This window comes from Suillus subalutaceus, assembly GCF_016647625.1.
Source record: "Suillus subalutaceus strain FC151 chromosome Unknown DFJ58scaffold_1, whole genome shotgun sequence".
Taxonomy (NCBI): Eukaryota; Fungi; Basidiomycota; class Agaricomycetes; order Boletales; family Suillaceae; genus Suillus; species Suillus subalutaceus.
The window spans coordinates 181561-208960 of NW_024540250.1; the positions used below are offsets into that span (position 1 = coordinate 181561).

The 27400-nt window shown below is 46.5% G+C and overlaps 8 protein-coding genes across 8 annotated transcripts; 4 read left to right on the top strand and 4 right to left on the bottom strand.

Annotated features, from left to right (window-relative positions):
- Window positions 1-891: 891 nt before the first annotated feature.
- Window positions 892-4856, top strand: DFJ58DRAFT_712347 (uncharacterized protein; the record flags this gene model as incomplete). Its single annotated transcript, XM_041383851.1, has 18 exons — window positions 892-957; window positions 1010-1175; window positions 1236-1381; window positions 1437-1630; window positions 1685-1801; window positions 2675-2720; window positions 2775-2923; window positions 2972-3180; window positions 3220-3267; window positions 3322-3366; window positions 3423-3587; window positions 3657-3795; window positions 3848-4017; window positions 4048-4223; window positions 4245-4338; window positions 4411-4454; window positions 4501-4766; window positions 4826-4856. The coding sequence occupies 18 exons, from the start codon at window positions 892-894 to the stop codon at window positions 4854-4856; spliced, it is 2271 nt and encodes a 756-aa protein (XP_041251112.1).
- Window positions 4857-5522: 666 nt separating this feature from the next.
- Window positions 5523-9556, bottom strand: DFJ58DRAFT_712348 (uncharacterized protein; the record flags this gene model as incomplete). Its single annotated transcript, XM_041383852.1, has 15 exons — window positions 5523-5793; window positions 5822-5837; window positions 5884-6097; window positions 6166-6363; window positions 6419-6557; window positions 6617-6755; window positions 6811-6962; window positions 7056-7337; window positions 7483-7631; window positions 7715-7847; window positions 7895-8060; window positions 8086-8089; window positions 8140-8511; window positions 8566-8781; window positions 9551-9556. The coding sequence occupies 15 exons, from the start codon at window positions 9554-9556 to the stop codon at window positions 5523-5525; spliced, it is 2457 nt and encodes an 818-aa protein (XP_041251113.1).
- Window positions 9557-11051: 1495 nt separating this feature from the next.
- On the top strand, window positions 11052-12771 carry DFJ58DRAFT_720428 (uncharacterized protein; the record flags this gene model as incomplete). The annotated part of the gene is made up of 5 exons (XM_041384708.1): window positions 11052-11353; window positions 11408-11536; window positions 11593-11699; window positions 11750-12695; window positions 12747-12771. The coding sequence occupies 5 exons, from the start codon at window positions 11052-11054 to the stop codon at window positions 12769-12771; spliced, it is 1509 nt and encodes a 502-aa protein (XP_041251114.1).
- A 1123-nt stretch (window positions 12772-13894) lies between these two features.
- Window positions 13895-14730, bottom strand: DFJ58DRAFT_902672 (uncharacterized protein; the record flags this gene model as incomplete). The annotated part of the gene is made up of 3 exons (XM_041394832.1): window positions 13895-14236; window positions 14333-14399; window positions 14456-14730. The coding sequence occupies 3 exons, from the start codon at window positions 14728-14730 to the stop codon at window positions 14054-14056; spliced, it is 525 nt and encodes a 174-aa protein (XP_041251115.1). The 3' UTR covers window positions 13895-14053.
- A 1743-nt stretch (window positions 14731-16473) lies between these two features.
- Window positions 16474-17259, bottom strand: DFJ58DRAFT_693211 (uncharacterized protein; the record flags this gene model as incomplete). The annotated part of the gene is made up of 3 exons (XM_041383411.1): window positions 16847-17259; window positions 16724-16790; window positions 16474-16656 (listed from the first exon to the last, which is right to left on the bottom strand). The coding sequence occupies exons 1-3, from the start codon at window positions 17128-17130 to the stop codon at window positions 16474-16476; spliced, it is 534 nt and encodes a 177-aa protein (XP_041251116.1). The 5' UTR covers window positions 17131-17259.
- Window positions 17260-19122: 1863 nt separating this feature from the next.
- On the bottom strand, window positions 19123-20164 carry DFJ58DRAFT_1440 (uncharacterized protein). Its single transcript, XM_041378864.1, has 3 exons — window positions 19807-20164; window positions 19684-19750; window positions 19123-19617 (listed from the first exon to the last, which is right to left on the bottom strand). Exons 1-3 carry the CDS (start codon window positions 20085-20087, stop codon window positions 19405-19407), a joined length of 561 nt encoding a protein of 186 aa, XP_041251117.1. The 5' UTR covers window positions 20088-20164; the 3' UTR covers window positions 19123-19404.
- A 493-nt stretch (window positions 20165-20657) lies between these two features.
- DFJ58DRAFT_693213 (calcium proton exchanger) lies at window positions 20658-23061 on the top strand. Its single transcript, XM_041383412.1, has 16 exons — window positions 20658-21091; window positions 21146-21266; window positions 21313-21338; window positions 21389-21446; window positions 21493-21541; window positions 21599-21608; window positions 21656-21677; window positions 21724-21881; window positions 21938-22068; window positions 22122-22302; window positions 22352-22441; window positions 22494-22540; window positions 22594-22633; window positions 22688-22734; window positions 22792-22859; window positions 22907-23061. The coding sequence occupies exons 1-16, from the start codon at window positions 20828-20830 to the stop codon at window positions 22918-22920; spliced, it is 1326 nt and encodes a 441-aa protein (XP_041251118.1). The 5' UTR covers window positions 20658-20827; the 3' UTR covers window positions 22921-23061.
- Window positions 23062-26154: 3093 nt separating this feature from the next.
- On the top strand, window positions 26155-26796 carry DFJ58DRAFT_752068 (uncharacterized protein). Its single transcript, XM_041387811.1, is given in 4 exon segments — window positions 26155-26199; window positions 26258-26536; window positions 26556-26642; window positions 26687-26796. The coding sequence occupies 3 exon segments, from the start codon at window positions 26404-26406 to the stop codon at window positions 26773-26775; spliced, it is 309 nt and encodes a 102-aa protein (XP_041251119.1). The 5' UTR covers window positions 26155-26199; window positions 26258-26403; the 3' UTR covers window positions 26776-26796.
- The last annotated feature ends 604 nt before the right edge of the window (window positions 26797-27400 follow it).

The window sequence follows — 27400 nt, forward strand, 5'->3', positions numbered from 1 at the left end:
TCTAACTGCCTAGTCACTATTTCTCTTTCACACCGCTGACTCAGTCACCCGTTTCTTAAGGACTGTGCTTGCGTATCTAGAGGATATACAGTGTCTGTTGTTTTCTGGAGGATTTTGTGAGCTCACAGTTGCTCACTCGATGGGGGAGATGATGTATCAGAAAAGCATCAAAATTTGATTTGCAACTACCACAACTTCAACATATGCATGTAACATAGATTTTTTTTGGCAATCTTGTAATCAATACGAGCTTTTCTTGCACCATGTTCTTTTGTACTCATTAGAGGTTATAACATAAGGGTCTGGAATGCCGTCAATCACAATAAACAAAGTCACGTGCTTGAATCCAGCACATCGATGATTTGCATGCTCGACACCACTGTTCTAGTATCCTGCCATGACATGGGCTACAAAGAAACCAAAGTTGCAATTCAAGTGTTTCATCCAACCACTCTCCACACCAACACCAGCAGTTAAGTTGATATGGGAATATGCATATACTAGTGGGCGCACTACTCTACAAACAGGGCATGTTTCAGTTAGCGACGCCACACTCGAAAGCGAGCCATCTGGCTCACTATATGAACCTCACATGGATTGCCTGGGCTACAATGATTGGGATGAAGTGTCTCCATCTTGTGATTCTCCCGTGAGTGATGTTCTGCAAGATAAGCGCAAAAGATATGCTGCGGTAAGTGAGGATGTAAATGATATCTCCTAGGCTAATGAAAATTTTAGGATAACCCACTTCTCGTTTGGCTCCCAGAACGCCAATCTTTCCTTGATGAGACCATTTTTTTGGAGGGTCGTGGTCCCGAGGGCCAGCGCACACTCTGCCACTGTGGCAGTGAATTTAACGAACCTAGGTACCGATGCAGGGACTGTTTTGGCATGGAAATGTCCTGCCATTATTGCGTTGTTGAGCGCCATAAAAACAATCCATTGCATATCATCAAGGTACGCACTTTCTACTAGATACACGGTCTACAATACTAACCTACAAATGCAGGAGTGGAACGGCTCTTTTTTCCAGCGCACGCACCTCAAGTCCCTTGGTCTACGTGTTCAATTGGGTCACACTCCTGGTGACCACTGTTACAATCCGCGTCCCTCAGCAGGCAACGACTTCGTTGTTGTTGATGTCAATGGGATCCATGAAGTTGTGTTAGATTTTTGTGGCTGCAACACTGCCCAACTGCGCTACAAGCAACTACTATGAATGCGATGGTATCCAGCAACAACAACGGATCCACAAACGGCTGCAACATTCAACATACTCAAACACTATCACCTGCTGTCATATGAGTCCAAGGTTTCGGCCTACAAATTTTACCATAGCTTATCCAGGCGTTCTGACAATACCGGATTGTCACCAGTCAGAGTGAGTCCTGAATTTTCAATGTTATGTGTAATATTGATCCGACTCAAACTTACAGGATCACTATTCTGCATTCATGAGGACAGTCCATGAATGGCGCCACCTTCGGCAACTCAGATGTGGTGGCCGAGGTCATGACCCTGGTGGCATTGCCGAAACAAAAGCTGGGGAACTTGCAGTGTTGTGTCCAGCATGCCCGCATCCTGACAAAAATTTGCCCCATGGTTGGGAGAATTCACCTCCAGCAACAAGGTGTGTTTACAGTTAATTTTTTGACGAGAATATTTTGCTAACCTCGGTTGACAGATGGTTGTATGCACTTTTTGTCGCTATAGATGCAAATTTCCGCCTGAAGCGGAAGACTGTCTCCTCCGACCAAGTAGATCCTGGCTTAAATGCAGGATGGGCCTATTTTGTGGAGGAGTGCGCTGTGACAATCATATTGGCGCTAGGCATGTATACCTGCATAAGCCTTCAATAGGTGGACCAAAGTTATCCCTCACATTATTCACTACTCCCCTATCAGCAGTCTTCACTTGTCTCAGCCATAACCCTTGTCCGACACTATTCTGCACTTTCCCACACTATGTGTGCACATTCCCGCAGCGCTATTCATGCTCCCGCGACTTATCCGACGCTATTCCCGCGCTATTAGCACTGTCGGAACTACCAGCAATGTGTCTATAGGAGCATTAGTGCATGTCCGCTCTATCTAGCGCTTGTTCCCGCGCTTAGCACTTATCCAGCGCGCTGTTCTCGCGCCCTAGGAATCACCCGAAACGTCGGAATCCATCCATGGTCCATCCTACCTCATTGGTATGTAATTTGCCTTGCCTCAAGTTTGTAAAAAGTGCTACAGCCTTATTACATGTATATCCTATCCCTTCCAAGTCCGAGATGGTATAGTTTTCTAGTATAAGAAGCCTATGGTGACTACTTCGACATTACTTCCCTTCGACTGTATTTCCTTCCCTTAGGTTTTACTTAGAAGTAGTCACCCCTTTACTTGCGCTCTATGACCCCTATTTGACTTTCCTTACTCTTGCAATCAATACCCTTGATCTCACTCGCTATCCAGCACCCTCCTTTGACTCAGTGTCCGCTTTCTTGACTTCTGCTCTTTCCCGTGCATTGGCGCTCTTTCGGGTCTTTTGATCTTGAGTTGTTCTTAGTAGCTTTTCCCTCGGGTCAAACGTTCTTGCATCTTTGTTGCAAGTATAGCAGCATAGGCAGAGCATTAGACATATACTGGCTGAGTACCTTAACAAGTGCCTAGTCTTGTTGTGTTTTTCACAGCGCATACAAAAGCTACCTATCCGAGCAAGCTAATGAACGACAAGAGGTGTGTATGTAGTCTGGACTGTTGGGGTCAACATACTCAACATTTTCATCCTAGCGCAGTACCTGTGTCAGCCATAATGCAGTAAATATGGCTGACACAAAATCCTCACAAGGCCTGGCAGCAACTGGCATAGGGACCATCAACTGCGCTCGACACAAATTCAAATTGCCGAACGGGGTAGGTGATTTACAAAAGGGCGAAAGGTATATTTCTGCAATGTTTCACATTCAGTCAGCTGACAGTGTCACAAGGTATCTTAACATGGACTACCTTGTTTTTTCAGCACTCGTCGGATTCACTGTAACAATGCTAAACATCTCCTACGATATCGCTTGTCAATGGTCGAAAAAGCTATGGAGCAGGATGGAACACATGCTGGCTCGGCTCCATATACCACATGATGACATACTAGTTCGATACTTCATACCAAAGTTTCATATTGCTGCCCACATTGCAGCCTGTCAGCTCATGTTCTCGTGGAACCTTACTAAATGAGTAGGTCAGACTGATGGAGAGGCACCGCAACAGTGTTGGGCAAATGCCAATCGTGTCGCATCACGCATGAAGGAGATGGGACCAGGAACATGATGTGATACATTAGATGATCATTTTGGTGATTGGAATTGGAAAAAGACTGCAGCGCTTGGTGAGCTTTTATCGTCGAGCATTGTGCTTCACTTACTGATACTTTGCACTCTCGAGGCCATACATTGAAGCGCAAGATGGAGGAAGCTGTAAAGTGGGAACGGGAACATCATATTGCCTTGTACGACCTGGAAGGAACTATTCAGCCTGCGCTGCTGGGCGAGTGGGGAATCGAAGTCGAGATGTGGGAGGAGGACAGCACGCACCCAAATCCTTTTGAAAGTAAGCTTGCTCATATGTCACTGCCACTATATTCTACAAACCTGTGCTGATCATCTACTATATGGTTAGCTATTACGCAGGCTGCGGTAAGGTCACAGCTTGCAGAATTAGAAGCACAAGAGCTACAGGCAGGGATCGACCACTCACTCAATGATGATGTCTCGCCCAGTGTCCTTATTAGTGGCAGGATTGAATTAGAAGATATGCAGTATGTAACGCCTCTCTTTCAATTTGTGTTCATTGTTCAAATGTTATAACAGACAACAGCTCAAACATGACATTTCCAATCTCTCGTTTCATCCCACGGACAAGCAAAGAGAGGCCATCATTCACAGAACTAATGTGCTACAGAGACGTGTCAGTGATTCTTGGTCCCGCTACCAACAACTCTACATGCCCATTGTCTCCATGCTGCGCTCATCAACAAACAGTGCCCCCCAAGCACTACTTAAGCCGCAAGATCTTCCACTTTATCTACCATCAGCTCTTGAGCATTTCGACTGTGATCACTGTTTGATGCAGTATGAATGGGAACTCTGGCAGGCACAGGCTTGTGATGCCCTAAACGAACTCCATTCACACCTTCATTTACATTCACACATGTACAAATTCAAAGACAAGAACTTACGAGGCCAAGTGTCTTCCACCCATGCGCAGAACTTGATTGGGTGTGTCGAGGCAAAGAAAGATGCAGTGGTAAAGAAATACAAGCGTGCACGTCAAGCAATGGCATCACTAAGCTGTCGGTTGGGTAAGATGGGCTGGGAGGAAAGGTTTTGACCTCTCAGACACGAGGACATTTGACCCATGGGCGATTTCACAGGTGATCACACTCAAGGCACTGGGACTATCTCATGGATCTGGCTGGTGACGGATGGTGACTCCAGTCTATCCAAGAACGAGCATGTTCAAGACTGTGAGTGTTTATAGTCAATGTGATCAATGGCTGACTCAGATAGGTGTCCGTATTGAGTGGTGCAAGGCACGTGCACGCACAGCTCAATGGTCTGAGGAGGTAGAGCTACTGGCTGAAGAAATGAGACAAGTACTGGCCTTTCTGGAATGGCAAAGCGGCTGGTGGCATCAGCGCACAACTCTGCGCTCATTTGAGAAGACCACTGAGCAAGAAGGCTTGCAGGCATATGTGTACCATCAGGCTGCACCCCACGAGCCAGAATTGTTGTTCCACAGAGATTGCACTCAGTGGTCTCTGACAATCACTGCCTCTTCGTGGGCAGCATCTTGGGCATTGGTGTGTATGGTGGGTGATGGAATCAGATAATAGTCTAAGAGGTGCGCTGCACATATGCCTTACTATGTAATAAGAGCTTATTGTGACAACATTGAAACTCAACTTAGACATAACGATCTCAATGTAATGATGCTTAAAATTATTTCAAGGCACCACACCCTGGCAGGGGTATTAATACAACCCTGGCTATCGTAGAACGGTAGGTATGCATACTTGCCAGCTATCTATAAGGCTTCTTTGTATGCATACAAAGCTTGGGAGCATGCCCAGGGCTTCCCTGTATGCATACAGCCCTTGGGATGGCTTTGGAGACTTCTTTAGGTATGTCCGATTGCCCGAATATAACATACCGTTGATTAATATATTAGATTGATCTTAGATTGATCTGTTCCACGCTGACAGATGCGTACCTGCCCCTTTGTGCCCCCCCTCCCCCACACTTCTATGATTTTGAACTACTGACTCAGGCACCCTAAGCGCAACATATCCCATAATAGTATTTGCGCTCTAATAATACAAAATGTACGGATTGATCTATTCCACTGCTGACAGATGCATACCTGCCCCTTCGTGCCTCCCTTCCCCCACACTTTGAACCGCTGACTCAGCCAACCCTAAGTGCAACATATCTCATAAATACAAAATGTACGAAAAATGTAAAAGAAATTACAATGATATATTCACTACATAGTGTTAGCGGGTGAGGATGTTAGCTCTGCAGTGGTCTGAACGGTAAGAAGGCTTGGAACTACATCCCACAGTAAAAGACAGTCGTTCCACATGGATCGGCGGATTGCAGCCTGTCGCAGGGCATATGCGACCGCTGCTTCGTGCTCCATCGTTCCGTCATCAACCCTGGAGGTCGCAAGTCCTTCCCACCAACCTTTATTCCATTCAAAGAATGCTAATACGCGTCGCATCTCCTCCTGGACCAGTTCGACCTCCTCAGCCCACCTGTTTGCACTGAGCTCATGCCTTGCACCATTCAACATGCATTGCTGTTCCCAGGTCAGAAAGTATTATACTAAACAGCTAGCGACTCACCTTCAGAAAGTTCTTCTTTGCCGGCGCCATGGCGCTGCTTCCAAATCCACAACACAGCTACAAGTCGTCGACCCTCTGATTCCAATTCCCCCCCTGCCTGCGCCTCTGTCATCCCACGGATATCTTGCTCCTCAAGCTTTGGGAATTCGATCTGCCAATCCAGGCGCAAGAGTGAATCGGCCAGGGCATCAAGTGCCTTCCATGCCATTTGATACTTTGTTGCGGCAGGCAGCTATCTTTGCCTGCACAGTATCAATAACAGCACAGTGATCTTGTGTGCACTCTTTGACCAGTCAACCAGTTCTTCTTGAAACCGGTGAGATGGCGCTTGAGTCGTAGGTGCTGCCGGAGCTCATGGAGAGCATCGTGTGCCTGAGCACAGCGTAACTTCCACTTGATGTTGCACAGATTCACGTCACAAGACATACCCACCTTCACCACTGCAGACGGCATCCACAGATTTATGGCATGAGCAGGCTCCTCAGCCATGACAGTATTTGCAGCACCAGCGGATTCAGCTCGAAAGTCTGGCAACACTGGGGATATAAAGAGTTTGTATTTGGATCCACTGCTCGATTTGACGGCGTGATGCATTGATGCATTGTTGCATGGCGGACAGTTGGTTATCGGTGGCGTGGATTCCAATACTTGCAGTATCTGTAGCCAGTTTACGTCTGATAAGTAAACCGACTCATTAGGCCTGCCAGGTTGTCAGTGGGAAAGTTGAACATACTGTAGGGCCTCAATGTCAATCCCGACAGCAATTAGCACACTAGGGGAGATATCTGGGTGGAGGGAGTCATCGATTCCTTGTCTTAGCTGATGGGCTTCAAGCTGGGAGAGCTCGAGTCTGACAGATGCTTGGGTAACAGCTGTAGCGTAGAAAGTTAGAGATTGCATACTGTATCATATACAAGCAAAACTTACCTGAAGCTTGGACCTCAAAAGGGTTTGGCCTCGAACGGTCATCCTCCCATTCTTCTACCATCTTCCACCAGGAACTCAAACTCGAAGATGGGATAGCTTCCTCAAAGTCTCGAAGATCTACAGCATGCTGATTGCTGTTCCGGGATTGCCTCCTTCAATTTTTTGAGAAGCAAAGGACCTATTAAACCGTCAGAAATAAAACATGGCCTAAGTAAGAGTCCATACCCAAGTTAGATACTTTACACCGATTCCAGTCACCGAAATGATCATCCAGGATGTCGTGCCTTGAACCTGGACCCATTTCACGTGTGCTGGTAGCAACAGGATTCATATTGGACCATCCACATTCAATGGCTTCACCATCAGTCCATGCCATCCCTTTGATAAGATTAAGAGAATACGAAGTCTGACATGCCGAAATGTGCGCTGGTAGATGGAATTTGGGAACAACGAATGTTAAGGTCTTTGCATTATCCGAAAAGTGTATCTGGGAGGGATAACGCGACATCCACTCCAAAAGATGCTTACTCCATTGACATGCGATGTCGTATGCAGATGTTGAGAACAAGAACATCACTGGAATGTCACAACGTTGAGAAGAACAGGTAATCCATGTTCACATATCTAAGTCATATGTCAATAAGAGTTGTTGAAGATGTCAAATATGCGTACCTTTCTCCTCTTTGAAGGTCTCCAACCGATGATGGACGTGTAAGGTTATGGCGAGCACAGACAATAGCACCGATACCTGTTGCAGCCAGTCCCCGTGAATTCTTGGTGTCAGTGAGGTTGACAGCATTATGACTGGCACAGGAACTTTTCTGAACACGAGGGTCAGTGGAAACACTAGAACAAACTAATTCAATCTCACATCTTGCACCTGGCCAGCGTGAGCATCAAGCACATATTTGAATCCGGTTTCCTCAACAAAATAACCCCAACCTTTACTCAGGCTAGGGTTCACCTCCTCGGAAGACTTGTTGCAGCAGCATAGACGAAAGTTAGCATCAATTGCGAGAAATAAGCCATAAAGCCATCTAAAAGCCTTGAGCGACACTAACATTTGAATGGAGAATCGGCTTACTTATGTTTGACCTCGCTGGTCTCCCAACCTAATGGTAAGTTTTTGTCCGGTTGAGGACAAGCTGGGCACAGTACAGCGAGTTCCCCCTCCATTGTGCCGAGAACGCCGCCAGGGTAATGGCCACGTCCAGCTCGTTTAAGAGAGAGTATATGTCGAAAACTGCCAACTCATCCGTAAAAAAGCTTCATAACGGTCCTTCAAAGTCACATCAGCATGAACAATGATTGAATAGTGAATATACCTACCTTGGTCTGATGCCTCCTGATATTATCCATCAGATGTGCTAATGATTGGTAATACTCGAACACAGATCCTTTTGACTCGAATGTGTACATCTGGAAATGATTGAGGACACGGAAAGTGGCAGCAGTGCGAGGATTTGTTACAGTTGCTGGGTACCAATGAGCGCGTAAGAGTTGAGTGGCGTGTGTTTGCGCTGTCTCGCAGTTGCAAAAATCAAGCATGATACTATGAATGCCAGTAGTGTCAAGGACAGTGAAGTCGTCCTGGAATGCAGCGGAGGGATTGCAGCAACGGACACCAGTTGGGTGTCCAAGTTGTACACGTAGCCCTAGGTCCCTCAAGCCACCGTGCTGGAAGTAATTTCCGGTCCAAATCTGATAGTATAGTTGATTTCAAAAGAAACATTGATATAATCTGAATATATGTACCTCAACCCGATGTAAAGGCATTGTGTGGTGCAGCAAGACGACACACGACTGACAGTAAAGCTGCAAGCCCTCACAATCAATGCACCGGACAGACGGCTCATTCATGTGTGCCTGCTCCCCATGACAATGCTTACTCCACGCATCGTCCCCGCGCCCTTCAAGCCAAATGAACTCCTTGAGAAAGTTATCGCGTTCTGGCAGCCATTGCTTTTGAGGCTCATCTTTAATATCAGGAATATAAAAAAAGAACATTAGGATCCAGAAAATAGTACACACCCCCCGCTGTGCGTTGCCGTTTGGTTTTTGCTGGAATGGTATCTGTGCTGGTGTCCACAAGAAAGTCCAGGTATGCTTCATCAACATTGAAATCAGGAGTGAACATTTCAGGCTGGATGGACATTTCTTGTACTGATGAAGGTCGGTCTGGTGTCAACAATGTGCAGAAATATGATGTTCTAGTGACAGGACGCTGCTTGGTCACATCAACCGAAGTGTGTGTATGGTATACATTATCTGGGTAAGCATTGGAAGGTGTGTCATCGTTTTGCCTTCGTTTGATAGGTGCATTATTTTCTTCAATGAATTGATGTTGGTAGCCAGTAAGCTTACGAGTCGATGAGCCTTTAACCATGTTGTGTTGTGCAAGACGGTAAAACAAGGGTGCTATGTAATGATATTGATTGTGCTATGTTTGGAGAAGGTGTCCTAAATTATACTAATAAGCATTGCAAGCATCTGCACGTCATGGCTTGCACAGTACTCCAAAACATACCAGTCCACCTGATCTGACTTTTAACATACGCTGAAAATGACCTAGAAAAGTACTGACCAAGTGATTCTGCATGCACGGACCATCGAAGCCTAGGTAGTAGACTTTGAGATTCGAGTCAAGCAATAGTAGCTACTATGAAGGCATGAGTTATCGTCCAACCACACTCAAGAAGCCTTGTACTTCTTTTCAACCTACAACCCTCCCCATCCACACCATCATGCCGCGTCCTCCCATTCATAAGACAGAGGAAGAAAAACAAGCCACTGGTCGTGAGAGACGCCGACATCATTATGCCAAGTATGTTTTGTTTTTATTAATTGTTTCTGGTGTTGGTTCCTGACCAACTTGAGTGAAGAAACAGAGACAATATATTGAAAAGGCGATGAGAGCTTCGACTCACCAAACCATCACAGGAAGTACAGGAGATTCAAAAGTCACTTGCCATAGCCCTGGGCCATGATGAAGATGAAACCGGCACATCTGAGCTCGAGATAGACGATGACGAGAATGACACATTGTATGTCATGTCTATTATATATATATATATATAGATGAAACATTATTTAAATATCTACAGATCAGATCTCCCATTGTCCCTACTTGCTTTGAAAAGCATCAAGGACGAGATGCTGGCGTTAATCGAAGAACCCTGCGCATTTATGGAGGGTCTCCTCCTTCGGTATGTCAAAAGCTTACCCGATGATGTGCATGGCCAGGGCGACACCTCAATCATCCAAAATGCAAAAACTGAGGTTGAATGCTTACTCCACCATGCAACTTTCACCCAGGATCAAATAACATTTTTTGGTGGACTCTCTGCCGACTCTTATGCTGGATCAGTCTCCCATTTCTTAAGCACTACACTTGCTTACATAGACGATGTCCAGTATCTTTTGGAGATTGAAGGACTTACTGAGTTGACGGTTGCTCACTCGATGGGAGAGTTGATGTACCAGAAGGGTATCCGTCTCTAAGGCTCATATTTGACTACCTACTATTAGTTCTTGACTTTGATATATGTCAGACTCGCACATTTAGTATCACAGAATACAACGTCTCAGAGCCAATCCAGCGTACTTCATATTCAATGTTGCATTTGAGTTGGCCGATTGCACTTTATTTAAGGTGCAGGGGAGTTCTGGAAAATTACTTCAGTATGTGGCTCAGATGTTGAACTAAGGTTCAAGTTCCATTGTAAGAGTGACTGCAGGTCAGTGCCGTGGGGCTCAAAATCAAAAAAAAAACATAAGGTTTAACATAAGGTATGTCATCAAATACATGCATAACGTCCAATTTTAGCTCAATGATGTTAGTAATAGATGCCAGGGATTAGCTGGCAGACACGTGAACAGTCTACTTGGCTGAAAAGCAAGGTGGATGGATTCCGGCAGAGTCGGGTGCAGGACCGTGTTGGTGCATACCTTGCGCAAATATATTTGGAATGGTTTCAGCAATGGCCTGAGATTCCAATTCATTTCAAAGACCCGGATACTGGTGTCCTGCTGCTTAAAGAGGAGCAGTTAACGAAAGCCCAAATGGAGTTGTTGGGAAGACTAATCAAGCAGCGCCAAGGTGCACGTACCATTACATTTTTATTTCATCTAGCTTATTCCTTTATGTAATATAATAGCAATTGTGTTCTTATCTTTACCGTGCGGCCTCGCATGTTGGGACCAAGCGGGTGACTGAGTTCACCAAAAGCCTCACGAAGATGATGGCGCCATCAACCAGCCGCACTCATGGGCCAACCGCAGTCAAACATTTTCTCAATACAGAATACAAGGACGACCCGACAATCAAGCAAAAAGTCGATGCTGAATTGAAGGAAAGCAATTACCCTGGGAAGACACGTATCGCCGGGCTTCGTACGGTTGCAACCAAACTTATGGCTGAACGGGGAGATGAGTATATGAAGAGAATGGAAATTGAGGCCAAAACAGAGTGTGAGCTTCGTGCAGAGAAAGCTAAGGCAGAGGCAGAGGCTTTTTGCAATCCTACCGAGTCCATGAGGACACAGTATGAACTGTCTCATCAAAGAGCTGTCTGAATAGGTAGCTGACATTCACGCAGGTTTATTGAAGGGTTACCAGGAGTTGTTGGCCAACTTTTGAACACTATTCACAAGACGACCAGTTGGCACGCAAGCATTTATCTTGGTGGACCGGATCCCTGCACTGCTGGGGAAGTACGTGTTTTCAGGTGTGTTTTTGCTAGCCAGTGTTTTTCAACTGCATTACTCAAATAATGTATCATAGTTTTCACCATGGAAAGAACACAACAGGATTCAACTTTCGTGATGCAATCCTTGATCATCATACGCGCATCGTTGAACCTTACACTGCTTTTCTGAAGGGTGCCTTTAGTAAGTGATTTTTAATGTCTTCATTGCATCACATTGATTTATGGGTGTAGCGGGCAAACGATCTGACTCAGTTTTCACACCTGACCGCTCTGGGCCTCCATCCATGGCATCCAACTCCACCACTAGTGTTGATCCTTACTGGACTTCAGCAGGTTCTAGTCAGATTCTCCCTGCCCCAGGCGCATCTCTACCAGCGCTACAGAGCTCTGTCTCCTCAATGGCTGATATGATGCCTGTACCAAAGGACGACATGCATCTTGGTGAGATCCGCCCACTTTCACAAGGGCTCTTGTTGAACCCGTCACTCATAGCGCCTTGGGATGTCAACACTTTCAACGACATGTTTTCCTTATCACAAGATTATGGACTCAACTTTGGGGGCACCTCGATGTCATCTGACAACATGCAACTCCCAAGACTTCCTTCCGCCATGTCACAGGAGGAGCCTGATTCGCCCGTCTCATCGTGGAATAGGGAACATCAAGCTGGGTGGATGCAGTCTCCTCCACGACTTCGTGGTGCCTTGTCTCAAGTTGCGTCTGCTTCTGCTGACTTTCAGATACCTTGTCCATCCGATGGTGGGGTTGAGCAGGGATCCTGGTATGACTTTTGCAGTAATTCACCTCAAGAACAACCTGGCGCGCCACCATCCATAGTACCTACGCCCACTGAACACGAATCGGTCCCTACAGACCCTGAAGCACCTTCAACAGCTCTCACCGCTCATGTGGTTGCAGGTCTCACGACCACTCTTGCGACTAATCCTGCATGCGTGGTGACTCCCAAATCTACTGCCCCACACTTGGATGATTCTCTGGAAGATATCGTCAATCCTGCATGCGTGGCGACTCCCGCATCTACTGCCCCGCACTCGGATGATCCTCTAGAAGATATCGTCAATCCTGAAGTGCGTCGGAGTCGTCATGCGCACGTACCATCAACTCACCTTGAGGAAGCAAACAACATTGGGTCCGACATTGGGAAAAGATCACGCAAGTAAGTAGTACAAACACCATACTATGACAAACTCAAATTTGTCTCCTTTAGGCCACGAAAGCCAGCTCCTAATTGAAATCTTCTTGTCACACGTTGCTTTTTCGAGTCTTGCTGCTGTTGCACTGTGCTATCATATAATACCCTCATTGTCACGCATGTTGGTGTATCGACTGCAAATATATGATGTTTTCTTGGAAATATATTGAAGGACTCCGTAAATCTGAGTGAATTGACAAAAATGTTGAAAGTGAAAGTGACCCTAGTGAAATCCCAGCACTAGTACACTGCATATCAGTGGGGACTTAGTGAAATTTCAGCGATATTGCCTTGTTGGGATCACGCAGATCATAGGCTGGACCAGGAAGCACAAAGAAGCATGCGGGTCGGTCTGATTTCATTACCTTGCTTGACAAGGTTTCTGGGACCCCCATAATTCATTTTCCCACCTTCCCGGAAATTGCCTTAACTTCACGTGACCTCCAGCAACGACCTACTATGCTCTTTGGCTTTGAGCTCGCCGTCATGCACTGCCGTGAGCTTCAGTCCACACCCTCTACCGTCGATCACTACATTCGACATCGTTACACACTACTGATTATTGCCATTCCCCATCTTCTTCCACCAATCTGTAGTTCTCTCATCCAGTCCTTTTGACCTGTCGTCCTCCAGCAACTCTAAACAATGACATTTCTTGAAAAGTTCTTCGTCGAAGTCAACAACCGAATTGTTGACCGCCCAGAACTGCGGGAAAGTGCAACATAGAGATTGAACAGGTTCAGTCCTCCTGAAATTTTTTGTTATTTTGATTGTTTTCACTCGTCCGTTTCATCCAATATTCCCTTTGATACACGCTAGGTCATTGAATTTCTCAAGTTGACACTTCATCTACAATCTGTGCTAATCTCAGTCAATCCTTTAGTATGGTCTAGTTATAGCCTCTTCTCCCAAAATTGTATCTGCTCGTTAATTCAATCCAAGCAGCAAATGAACTTTTTTCTTTCCTGTTACCAGTTATGTTAGTTCAACTTAGTTGGTCAAGCAAGGTTTCTGCCGATGCAGGCGGCACTTCCCGAGTGTGCCAGGTACATCCAGAAGTAGCGGGCCTAGACTGCATTCCCTCTTGGGAGCACGCTGATCGAGGGCTAGTCCACTGCGAAGCGATCTGTACAAGATCTGAATGTAATTTTTTTCGCTTCACTGTTATCATCCCGATATGGATAAAAAGAAGTCCCGAAGCTTGTATGCATACATCAAAGGAAGCCCCGAAATTCTGGTCCTGCTTGTATGCATACACCTATGGGGAACGCGGATCCTCACTGAGTATGCATACATGGCTTTCTACAATCCCTGGCATTGTATTAATAAATATGACAGTATAGCCTGCGTCTCGAGGCCTGTTCTTTGTCCATTCTGAGTTTCTCGACGTAGATGAACGTCATGATGACGGTATCCATCATATGAGTCACTTCAGGTGATACTTCTAGCATGGCTTTACGTTTCCTTCCTATGATTCCAAGAGTCGCTCTATGAAAGCGAGCGACCTCCGCTCGAGACGCGTCGTCCCGTGAGAGCTAAAATCCGATCCCTCATGTGAGAAACAGAGCCTATCAGCATCAATGAAATGGAAGCGTACTCACAACTACCACTCTGGACTTGAGCTTCCAGCGATAGGGACGGCTATCTGGTCCCATGAAGACGCGCTCCCTGCCAGAATTTAATTATGATGGCCCAGATTTCCTAGAAGGACGCTATGTACTCACCGACCCCATAGGCCTCTCTTCGGAATGAACTCCTTCGTCTCTACTTCAGTTCCACCATAACGAAACTTTGAGGAAGCAAATTTGTGCCACTCGATCTCTCCCAAGACATCGAACTGGGTTTGCATATGATACTGGCCGTCATTCGACTTGATTTTTTGAATGGTCGTAGTACGGACGCCAAGTTTGAACGGAGTCTCTGTCTTGTAAACAATTTGACCTTGCTCGTTGGTGATAACGGTATTGCGAATGTGTTCAGTGGAGAGAGTGAGCAACATCATTGTGGGTATCTACTGCGCACTATCGAATGCTTCACATGCTGTATTTAAAGTGGCTGTGGCTGTGGCTGTTGAATTTAGATATTTAGTGACTGGCTTGGAAAAGCGAAGCCCAAGCCAGAGCCTCCAGCAGAGCGTCGTGAGGCAGACCATGTCCTTAGCACCTGCTGCAGTCACCCGCCTCCTAGGATAGAGGTCTGGTAGCTAGGGCAAGAGGGACACTAGGATGGCGGGGATGACAGCGGTTTCGGACCTGCGAAAGTTCTCGTCAGGGGACTACCGCTATTCCAACTGCACCGACCTTCTCGTTCTGTGTAGGAATAATACTACTGAGCCTATCTACCCAGTGAGAGTACAGGTTCTGAGGCACGACTGCAACCGCGAAACGACGAACCGGCCAGCTGCTCAACAGTAACCGTGACCCACCGGGAGCGTAGTTTACGGTTGGGGGAGGGCTAGTGGGAGGATAGGAAGCTTCAGATCCCTGGTTGGTGGCCTTTAGCACACTCGAACCCTATACCCACTTACCAAGGTGCCCGAAACGGCCGTTTCTGAACCGAACAGGAATTGGCGTCTCCGTGCAGAGACGATGCTGGATCCATTAGCTTGCTTGTCAAGGTTTCTATGTCAGAAATTTACGAAAGCGGTTGCATTTTAAATATTATCATGCTTGACAAGGTCTCTGCCAGTGCATCTGCGAGTGGCTGACTCCGCTTGAATTTGCCGAGCCTACCGAGGGGTACCCAGACTTTGCAACCAGTGGGTATTCTACCCCGAAGCGAGGTGAGCGTAGGGTTAGAATTATGACTTTGTGGCAGCGGCAGTACAGCACGTGGCCTCTCTTGTCTCCGCACCATAGTGCTCGCGCCACGCTCCAGCAGATTCAAACCTGCCTTCTACTTTTCTTTTTCTCTCCGAAATTTCCGGGAACCTAGGTAACTCCCAGAATTTTTTGTTTGCCTGAGTCTCTATTTTCTAGGCTATCTTTGGCCGCCCGACAGCTCGGTGGGCTTTGAGGGCCTAGATCCTTGCATGCATCCGCATGCAATGAAGATAAGTCCGGCGGGGAAGCTGGTCATGGGTAGAGGGCATCCGAAACGCATTTGCGCCGCCCTCTCAAGTTTACTCATGCAGGAAGTTTGCCGTTGCAAACTCTCGTCGGGTTTCTCGCCATCTGCCAGGCAGGGAACCTGATAAGGGGAGGGAACCTTGTGCCCACTCACCTTGATGTGGAGTAGCGGGCCGCCCTGCACGTTGGTTTTCCACCTTAATTCCTCCCATTGATCTTGCCCGCACCTTTGCTCACGCGGATGTTTGCTCACGTGGATGCCCGCACTTTTGCTCATGCGGATGCCCATACCTTTGCTTACATGGATGCCCGCACCTCAGATCACGCGGATGCCTGCATTTTTGCTCACGTGGATGCCTTCAAGTTGCTATCACTTCTTTCCAACACTGCTTTCCTCACCTCGAGACGTCGCACTGCGGCGGCTCCTAAAAATTTGGGATCCGAGGTTCACTTTGCTGCGTCGCTCTCACTACTAGTATCATGGGAATCGCAGCTCACCTCGGCTCTCTCTTGCACAGGTTGGGGCCGCTATCGGGGCTTCCACCCGAAAAACCATCTGCTTCAATAAAGCATACATTCCCTTTATTTCTTGCTACCACTACTAAGACTACTGCACGACAGCAAACACAAAGTACGCAGACCTGGAGTCCCCAGACCGGTCAGAACTCTGACATTCACTCCCCATCTTGGTCCTTTCTGAGTGTCTCGACGTAGATGAATGTCATGATGATGGTATCCATCATATGGGCCACTTCGGGTGATACTTCCAGCTTGGCTTTACGTTTCCTTCCTACAATTCCGGAAGTCGCTCTATGAAAGCGAGCGACTTCCGTCCGAGACGCATCGTCCCGTGAGAGCTAAAATCCGATTCCTCATGTGAGCAACAGAGCATCAGCAATGTTAATGAAGTGGAAGCGTACTCACAACTACCACTCTGGACTTCAGGTCCCAGCGATAGGGACGGCTATCTGGTCCTATGAAGACGCGCTCCCTGCCAGAATTTGATTATGACGGCCCTGATTTCCTAGAAGGATGCTATGTACTCACTGACCCCATAGGCCTCTCTTCGGAATGAACTCCTTCGTCTCTACTTCAGTTCCGCCATAACGAAACTTTGAGGAAGAAAATTTGTGCCACTCGATCTCTCCCAAGACATCGAACTGGTCTTGCATATCATACTGATCGTCATTTGGCTTGATTTTATGAATGGTCGTGGTACTACCGACACCAGCTAGTCCAAACGGAGTCTCTGTCTTGTAAATAATTTGACTTTGCTCGTTGGTGATAACGGTATTGCGAACGTGTTCATTGGAGAGAGAGAGCAAAATCATTGTGGGTATCTAGTACCGTCCACTGCTGAGCGCTTCACGCGCTGCATTTAAAGTCACTGGATGTGGCTGTTGTGTGGCTGTTGAATCCCAGTAAGAACTTGCTGTATGGTATATTGTTGAATGTTAAGCGCTGAGCGCTTACCTGTCAGTGCTTTCCTCGGTTGACTCCGTCTGTCGCTGAGGTTACTATCATTCTCGTATATACCATCTATGTAACTGACAGTCTGACAACCACTGTAGCTGTGTCTGCTACAGGTATACCTAATACATATAGTTAACTCCGTCTGTCGCTGAGCTGTGTCTGCTACGTATATACTGCATGTGACGGCAGTACTTACTGTGCTGAAATCTGCTTCTTTCAGTTAAAATCGACAATCTTCAAGTGTAACATGTGTGTATGCATCACAACATTTTTGATGGCTAGGAAAGTTTCCCTCATCCGGGATTGTTTTCCGGCTTCGGAAGCCGGACTCCTGAACCCCTTGGAATCTCGAGCCTCCCCTCTTGCCATGACCAATTTTTGTCTATCAACGGTCTGCCTCAGGCGGACTGGTCACGAGTTTAAGTTCGAAACCCTTCGTTCCGCGAGAGCTAAAATCGAAATGTGAGAATCAAAGTATCACGACAATGGAAAAAGTGAAAGTGCGCCAACAACTACTACTGTGCACTGGGGGTCCCAGCAATAGGAACGACGTATTTCCTGCCAAAGATGCGAAATTCGCTAAGACAGTCCGGAACTCGTGGTAGCAAGATACCTCCTGCCTCAAGCAGCCTCTAACTGGAATGAAATTCTGTCTTTGCTTCAGTTCCACGAAAACGAAGTTTTGACGATGACCGCGACTACCACTCAATCTCTGCCGTGACCTGATTCGTTTTCGAATTGTCGTGGTGCGGCCACATAAGCCGAATGGGGTTTTAGTCATGTAGATCATTTGTCCTTGGTTGGTGATGACAGTCTTGCGAACGTCTTCAGTCTAACCAACCACGGGGGTGTGTCTGGACTCTGTAGTTTAGCTGACTGCGCACATGCCTTGACCTATTAAAGAATGGGGTCTAGCAGATAGCTATGAGCTCTGTCACCGTCGTGACTGTGGATATCGCACTACATCTGACTCGGTCAAGACGTCTAAGTAGGCGATGCTCGTATTCAGAAAATATATGCGTACAGCACCTTTCGCAAGGAGTCCGAACGTCAACGTCAACGGCGAGTTGCTTGTGATGGTAGGCGCTAGCCAAGAACTAGCTACGATTAAGGCACCGTGACAGGCCGCCAAACCTACATCTAAGCTCCGAAGTTCTTAATTAGGGTCGCTGCGGTCGACGAGCTGCCTATAATTATAAACCATTACTGCGATCAGTGGAGCTCGGCTGTGAGACAAGCGTAAGAGAGTATGGTCCAGGACCTACTTTTCCGCGAATGAAACATCCTAACCTTCAGTTATATTGCTGGTAGCAGGCCCGAATATAGAATCGGTATGTAATATTGTCCGGGTGCTGGACCCGGGTGATGTACTAGCCTGCCGGACTGTCCCGGCACCGGATTTTGCTTCCAACATTTGCTTTTCTGTCTTCCACGACGTCGGGTTCGCCGTACCTGGCACTTCGTTACCCGTACCGGTACCTACAATCTTTCTTTATAAGTACCCACATCCCACTCTGTTTTAATCGAGCATTCTTATGGTATGCTGTGTCAATGCATATTTGTGTTTGACTTGAAGAGTCATTTGACATGATCGAATTCGTAAGCAGGTATCCCGCCTTCCCGAGCGGCTCCACCTGCTTTCGTCCCACCCCGAGCTAACACTCTATCTAGCCCAACCTGATAGATCAGATCATATCAGCGACTCTCGAGCCAGACGAAGTCGGAATGCACTTCTTCGTGCGTAATATCGGATCCGGCCGCTCTAGCAAGAAAGCTGACAAACTTTCTAGATTCTGAGAACGTTCCCTTTTTCAAATTTCAGGGGCTAGAAAACTAATTTACTTCAACTCTCCAGCGCGTATATGGTACCAATGCTTAGGATCAAAGGTACGACTTGAGGTAAACGCTCAAACTTACCATCTGGCCGAAGGAAGATTGATTCATATATATATATTATATTACAGTACACTCTCCGGAGTATGCGGATAAAAACAGACCTACAGTATGCCCTGACTTAGCCAGAATGTCGTCATCTTACTGGAGACCGTAAGTATCAGTACTTGTAAAAAAAACAGCTAATTATCATAAAGGGTATCAATCACAACACAGCACCCAAGCTCCTCGACTCTACTTCATGGGCCACCCGAGGCTGCAGCACTTCTCGAGGCCTCTTCTTTGTCCTTTCTGAGTTTCTCGACGTAGATGAACGTCATGATGACGGTATCCATCATATGAGCCACTTCAGGTGATACTTCCAGCATGGCTTTACGTTTCCTTCCTACAATTCCGAAAGTCGCTCTATGAAAGCGAGCGACCTCCGCTCGAGACGCGTCGTCTCGTGAGAGCTAAAATCCGATCCCTCATGTGAGAAACAGAGCCTATCAGCATCAATGAAGTGGAAGCGTACTCACAACTACCACTCTGGACTTCAGGTTCCAGCGATAAGGACGGTTATCTGGTCCTATGAAGACGCGCTCCCTGCCAGAATTTAATTATGATAGCCCTGATTTCCTAGAAGGACGCTATGTACTCACCGACCCCAAAGGCCTCTCTTCGGAATGAACTCCTTCGTCTCTACTTCAGTTCCACCAGAACGAAACTTTGAGGAAGAAAATTTGTGCCACTCGATCTCTCCCAAGACATCGAACTGGTTTCGCATATGATACCGGTCGTCATTTGGCTTGATTTTTTGAATGGTCGTAGTACGGACGCCAACTAGTTTGGACGGAGTCTGTGTCTTGTAAATAATCTGTCCTTGCTCGTTGGTGATAATGGTATTGCGAACGTGTTCAGTGGAGAGAGAGAACAAGATCATTGTGGGTATCTACCAAGTACTGTTGAGTGCTTCGCGGGCTGCATTTAAAGCCACTGGATGTGGCTGTTGTGTGGCTGTTGATTTTAATTAGACATTCCATTAGCTTGCTTGTCAAGGTTTCTAGCACCCCTAAAATCCGTCACATGTTTGCATTGTATTTGCATGTTTCTAACTTAGCGGCAACTTCCGTGGTACCCTCCGAGTTAGTGTCTAAGCTGAAAGCGGACTCGGAGGTCTGGCTCGAACTCAGCCCTGAGCCACTGAGCGCTGATGGCCCAGACTGGCCCTAGACTTTGGCCCTGGAGTTTACGTTGAATAGCCCCAGAAGAATGGCCAGATCCCTGACTTTCACCTAGTCTGGTAGTTGACTACAGTAGACACTTCTTCCTGTAGATACTCAACAAATGCATTACGTCACCTCTTTGGACTGCAAATCCAAACCTCACCTAAACTAGACCTATTAGAAGGACCTTCAAATTTTCACACAAAGAATTCGAAGGCAGAGTCGGGAACTGGCGCATCAGCGGCGCTACGATTATAAATATCGTCCCGTCAAAGGTAAGTAAGTAAATCGCCTGACGCGGCTTCCAAAAGAACATTCAAGTATACGTACTGGTGACGCCAATCATCACTATTGGACTCTGCTTATGGCATCAATAGATGTACAGCCGCTACTACATAAGCAATTTCTTGCAGAATGTTCCAAATTCACAACGTGAAACACGTCCACCCAATCAACCATGACCAGCTCAGAAACTTCACCGTTACTCGAAAATGGCAGCCATTCAGGCCAGAGGAATCTTTCTCTTACTCGTCGTGTTGTCAACTTCATGAAAGGCGAGGATGAGCCATCATGGGCAGAATCTTTCAACTTCTTTATTTTCGGCACATGGTTCAATATTCTACTCGTATTTATACCTTTGAGCTTCATCTCTCACAGTATGGACTGGGACGCTGGCCTAATATTTTTGTTCAGCTTTTTGGCCATCGTCCCTTTGGCTAAGGTGGACACTACTCCTATCATCAGATTCTTGGAAGACTGACATCGTCGTTTTTAGTTGTTGGGCGAGGCTACAGATCAACTGTCTGTTAAATTAGGGGAAACCATATCAGGTCTCCTTAATGCATCATTTGGGAATGCTGTAGAAATCATCGTCGGTGTTGCTGCTTTACTCAATGGTTTGTCCACCGCTCTATAATTGTTCGCAGCTCACGATGACCCTAGGCCAATTGCGAATTGTTCAGACGTCCGTGAGTGTCTTCATATGGGCTCTAATTATGATAGATTGACCTTGGTTTAGATGCTTGGATCGATCTTGTCAAACATACTGCTCGTCCTTGGTTGTTCGTTTCTCGCCGGTAAGGGGCCTCTGCTTTTGGAGGAGAGTGTGCTCACTTGACATAGGTGGATTATATCACAAAGAAGGTGTTTTCAATGGTACTGGAGCTCAGGCGTGCGTCCTCTGTTTTTCTGCCCTTTAAACCCTTTGTTGAATTCCAATGATATTTAGATCTGCCTCCGTAAGTCATTTGCCCCATTCATCGCCATGATAACCAACCAAGTTTAGCTTATGGCTTTATCGTGCATCAGTACGATTATTTTCTCCAACTTGATAGTTTTGCTAACACTTTATAGCGCTCGTTATTCCTGCGGCCTATGCAAGTACCACAACCGCTGGAATGGAGAATTATTGCAGTGATCCCTCTGAATGTCCCACTGCAGGTCTACTCTTTATTTCCAGGGGAACTGCCATGTTGCTCCTGGGAGTTTACTGTGCCTACCTTTGGTTTCAGGCATGTTCTAATATCTTTTCTTTATTCTCTAATAATGTACTCATCCAAGCGTTTAGTTAAAATCTCATTCCAAACTCTTCATTTCGCCTGCTTCACCTACGGGTGAACCAAACAGTGAGGACACGGTGGCAACGACGGAAACGGAGGAAACAGTGCCTCGCATGGGAACAGCCGCTGCCAGTGTTGCGTAAGTTTGGGTTCGTCATCTAATACGTTCGGGGCTTATCCTCTCTCCTCAAGACTTTTATCGGTAACTGTGGTCATCGCATTTTGTGCTGAGTATCGTAAGTCTCCCACTTTTTTTTCATTTGGCCTTATGTTCGATTGTTCAATTGTGCTAGTGGTTTCCTCCATCGAAGAAACTGCAGTCCGCTATTCCATCCCGAAGGCCTTCATCGGTGTTGTCTTGTTGCCGATCGTGGTATGTTTCAAGCTTCATCCGGTCAACTGTCTACCAACATCGTCTGTAGGGCAATGCTGCAGAACATGTCACTTCAGTCTGGATGGCAATGAAGAATAAATACGAGCTTACCATCACCATTTGCGTTGGGAGTTCGATTGTAAGTGTAGACGGTTTGTGGTAAGTTTGTGATTGTGCTGACTATCGAACAGCAAATTGCCTGCTTCGTAGTGCCACTTCTTGTGATCGTCGGTTGGATGTACGATCATGTATTGTATCTCGCGAGGTGTCGTTCTCACTTTTTTTGTTTAGAGCCGATCAACCCCTGACGTTGCACTTCCACAACTTCGAGGTCTGCTTGTTCAGAGCATATTCCGCATGATAATAGTTTCTGACGAATCTTCAGACAATCGTCCTTTTTGTATCTGTCTTCCTTGTCAACCTGTTGATCATGTAAGTTTCCCATTCACTGCATATCAGTCCTATTGAGATTTAACTCACTTGTTTCAGGGACGGAAAATCGAATTATATGGAAGGTCTCATGCTCCTTACCCTATACGTGGTCATCGCCCTTGCTTGTGAGTTGCCCCTTGAACCCTTTCATCGCATTCTGATCGCATTTTAGTTTGGGTGACCTGAGGTACCACCATTATTGTAATTATTGGCGCCCAATATTTCCCGACGCGTCCCTCCCTGATACACCTCAGTTCCTTTGACGGTGGGGGCCAAAGCAGCTAGTAATTAATTTCCGTGCAACCTATTTCTTTAGGCGTCACTCCGATATGTACTTAGTAAATTCTCGAAGGGAAGCATTACACATTCATTCATAATAACCCGCAAATGTGAACGTTCACTTCTCTAAGATATAAGGCTGTCTCCTTGCAGCTCTTCGAACTTCTTGCGCGCCATGCATAATGGCGGCCGTATCTGTGTGTGAATGTGTGTGAGCTCGAACCGACCATTTAGTTGCAACCAACTGACCGATAACCGGGCCATGGACTATAACCAACATGTAATTATTTTAGCAAGCACGGCGGTGAACTCTGCTAGCTCCATTTCAAGAGAGCGGAATTAACTCCTCCCTAAGCTGCGAGCATGACTAACAGTTAAACAGTCCGAAGGCTTTGACGAGTTTTGAAGTCCTTTCATATCGTTTTGGATCAAGTGCGCGAAGAACAACAAGGCCAGAGGGGAAAGCATCGGAAGAGTTGGTTCGCGAAGACGTTGCGAAGACGAGGAAGCTGGTGCGTTCAAATACGTCCTCTACAAGGTCAACCAGAATAATGCTGATGAGTGTGCGTTTGTGTACCATATGTCATTCTACTAGGTAAAGGCCGAACTTCGCTGGCAGCAACCTTGTCCCACAAGTGCTAATGTCATCTACTATCATTTGGAGAATACATCGAAGGTATACTAATTGTATATCATCAACGGTATACTTTGGAAGGTAGCAAGCCAGGGCAATAATCGAGAAAAACTGCAGAAAATTCGCTGTCACACAATATGCTACATGTGTGACGAGAATGAGCGCATTTCAGTAGACAGGTTCTGACAAATGATTGAGATGGATATAACTTTCAGGAAGTACAACTCGGAGGGTTGGGTTTACCAGTAGTCGGAAGATGCTTGAGCACCGTGACATTCCTTTCCTTTGAAAGATTCGTCCAATGATGGGCCACCGCCAACTTGACATCATTGAACCGGGAAGCTTAGGCAATGTTTGACAGTGGTCGTGACACGATCAACTCGCGAAGGTTGGTTTCACTTGGTCAGATGAGGTTATGAGTGCATTAAGAAATTGAGAGTGATGAACGAGAATAACTTACAGTAAATAAACAGTGAACAAGCTTGATGGAATCAACACCTACAGCGTATGAATAGTGTTTAAGTTCTCGGCATCGCATTCTCATTGAATTATCTTCTCGAACGCCCATAAGTTATGGATGATAGCTGAAAAATTTTCCGAGGAAAAGCTGAAGCCATTGCAGGGCTATGAGGGGCACCACTGGACAAAATTAAACAAATAGTTGCACGGTGAAATTCAAAATTTTCGGCTGAAAACCAATCGTTTCTAGCTTACAGTGTGTTGCATATGAGATTGCAGTGCGTGTTTTTCAAAACTCGGCCTCGCCACCTTTACCGGCACTTGTATACCTTAACTAGGTCAAGGGATGTGACATGTCACTCTAGCCACTGCCGCTTGATGAAACGAAACCTCAGTCAGTTCGTTATGCCAGGGTCATTCACTAGCCAGGAAATGCGCCAGAATATCGTATTCTGGCGGTTTGAACAGCACAGGACAGCTCTTGAAATATCTCAGCTTGCTCAATGTCCAGAGAAGACAGTATACAATATTCTTCGCTTGCACCGAGACTATGGTCAAGTCACCAACCCCTTTGCACGCCGCAGGGGTCGTCCCCGCGTTCTTGACACCGTCGACACTGAATACATCCATGCACTACTCCAGGCAAACTCTGCCATGTACTTGGATGAACTACAAGAACAACTTCTCACTGCTCGGAACAAAGACATTTCTCTCGCTACCCTTTCACGCGCCACTCGAAGGCTGGGAATGACCTACAAAGACATTTCCAAAACGGCTGCGGAGAGGAATGAGCTCTTGCGGGTAACTTGGCAAGCCGCATATGGGGATATACCGGCTGAATACTTTGTCTGGCTGGATGAGTCCAGTGTTGATGACAAGACCAATCAGAGGATGCAGGGATAGGCAGATATCGGGCGCGCGTGTGTTCGCAGATCAACTTTCATTCGAGGGCAGTCCTTCAATGTGTAGTACCAGTATATAGTGTAGTATGAATCCAACCACATCACGAACTAAATTGAGTGATAATGTAGGAACGACTCGGAGCATAGTCAATATCAATGAAAAACAATCTATAGTTAAGTCAATTAATGCGCTGCCTCTTCTCAGCTTTCTTCAAATCGAGACGAGCATTCCGTGTCTTGCAGTACGTGAGCCGAGAATGCGGCAGATAGGTTAGAACGACTAACAGTATTCATCTAGTCAAAAAACAACAGGTCAAAGTCGTTCGTAAGTAGCGAAAGTGCAAAGACTCACATGTGGTGTGTTGGACCGCAGGTCAATGCTGATGGTGGTCAAAGCACTGAGTCACTCACACAGACGCACGACGTATTACAAGATGTGACATCTAATTAAGGTATACAAGTGCCGGTAAAGGTAGCGAGGCCGAGTTTTGAAAAACACGCACTGCACTCTCATATGCAACACACTGTAATTCTCTCACTTCATCACAATTGCAATGTCCAAGTGCAGCCTGCCGGATTATCCCGGTTAGATTCATTCGTTTTTATCTCCGCCACGACGTCGAGGTCGTAATACATGAGCAGGTGTCGTTCTACCTGCTTGCGTCCCAACCCAGGCTAACGCTCGGTTCAGCCCAACCTAGTAGATCGTGTCAGCGACTCTCGAGTCAGACGAAGCTGGAAACGCTACCCAGCACCGACCACCACTTCTGCCTCGGCCGCAGGCGGTGCTGGTTTAGTACTTGTGCCTACTTTACAGTAGTGCGAACTTCATGTTTTAGCCAACATTAATGTCATTTCCTGCTCTCAGATCTCAGGGTTGTTTTGAGTTTTTTTCAGTCGCATTGTTCCAGAGAATGTACTTGCCTCCATCAAGTATATAATGCCCTAGTAGTGCATACTCTCATTCCTCGTATCAGCAGAGGCTAGTCCCAACTACTTCATCATGAACAACCCCAGGACTGCTCGCAGCCGCCTGCTACAATGTGGCAAGGACCTTCAGACACCTCTTCCATGCAGTCTACCAATGATCGTCGCTTATCTCATGCGGCCATGCACCGTGGTCAACGAAGTGTCACTTCCGGACCATTTGGTCATTCTTTGGTTGGCCCCGTAGGTCAAAGGGGAGTTCAAGCAAGCGCTCTGTCAGATCTAGTACACCAGCACCTGATGCGCTGCCAGTGATCTTTAGACTCTACCCGTACCATACCGTATGTCGTGCAATGTATTCGAAATGTTCAACGGTACGGTACGGGTCACTGTACGGTCATACGACCGGCTATACGGTCAAACGGGAGATGAAACAACGTCAAATTGTAATCAGAACTAACGTGCAATATGAAACATGCCAATGGCTCGTTCGCACCAGCTCCTCCGACTGCATCGTTCATCGCTCGTGTTCATAGGCTCCTTCTGCCAACAGAAGCCCCTTCCCTCCTTCGCATACGCTTCCAAATCATAAACATATGGCGTCCTATATCACTATGCAGCTGTAAATTGGCCGATTGCACTATGCAACTCCCGCAGTGTCGATTTCGAGAAAGACTCGGTGCCTGTCGCTCTTATATACGCTGACTGTGAGAGTGAAATATTTGGAGTCAAATACACACCAAACCACCAGTGAAAATACATGAAAGCAATGAGCCCGGAAGAGTTTGTTCTTATCAAATGGTGAGCGAGATAACTTGGGGGAGCTTTCCGTCGTGCTAAAAGGGTGTCAGCTTTGATTCGATACAGGATGGCAATGTTGTGAAGTTGACCCCTCATACTGGGTTCCAAGACCCGAACACTCTAGAGGGAACACCGCTTCGGAAATCCATTAAGCTGAGAGCTCTGGTATTCTAAGATTAGAACACGTATTGTCAAGTGCTGTTGCCAGCGACTATCTTGCATATGGGACGGTGGGGTGGGGGAAACCCGGTGAAGATGTCGACTCAGTATGCTGGAGTGATGGTGTGCAGCACTGCAGATTACAAAGATTTCAGCAGGAGGACGCAATCTTGAGGAAATTAAAATCTGGAATGCGTTCGCACAAAATTACCTTTTCTGATTTGACGATTGGTTTTCAGTCGAAATTTTGAATTTCACCGCGCAACTATTTGTTTAATTTTGTCCAGCGGTGCCCCTCATACAGGGCATGGAAATGAATTCCTTTTCATGGATTAAAAAAGAGGTTTCGGCGCAATAACCGGGTCTAGTTAAGATCGAGGATCTATACGCCGCAAAAATGTTGTCAGTAGGTTTCAAACGAACTCCAAGAGAAACAGATTTTGACTCTGTTGTGATAACCACTTGACTAAGACTAGTTAGATGGACCGCTGAGGAAACCATTCAT

Excerpts from the sequence above, each read along its gene's own strand:
- DFJ58DRAFT_1440 (XM_041378864.1), bottom strand. The coding sequence starts at position 20,087 with ATGATCTTGTTCTCTCTCTCCACTGAACACGTTCGCAATACCATTATC. Across the intron at positions 19,751-19,806 it reads AAGAGAGGCCTTTGGGGTCG|GGAGCGCGTCTTCATAGGAC; the intron begins GTGAGTACATAG and ends AAATTCTGGCAG. Across the intron at positions 19,618-19,683 it reads TGAAGTCCAGAGTGGTAGTT|CTCTCACGAGACGACGCGTC; the intron begins GTGAGTACGCTT and ends ATCGGATTTTAG.
- DFJ58DRAFT_693213 (XM_041383412.1), top strand. The coding sequence starts at position 20,828 with ATGACCAGCTCAGAAACTTCACCGTTACTCGAAAATGGCAGCCATTCA. Across the intron at positions 21,267-21,312 it reads TGTTGCTGCTTTACTCAATG|GCCAATTGCGAATTGTTCAG; the intron begins GTTTGTCCACCG and ends CGATGACCCTAG. Across the intron at positions 22,735-22,791 it reads CTTGTCAACCTGTTGATCAT|GGACGGAAAATCGAATTATA; the intron begins GTAAGTTTCCCA and ends CACTTGTTTCAG.
- DFJ58DRAFT_752068 (XM_041387811.1), top strand. The coding sequence starts at position 26,404 with ATGAAACATGCCAATGGCTCGTTCGCACCAGCTCCTCCGACTGCATCG. Across the intron at positions 26,643-26,686 it reads CGCTCTTATATACGCTGACT|TGAAAATACATGAAAGCAAT; the intron begins GTGAGAGTGAAA and ends CCAAACCACCAG.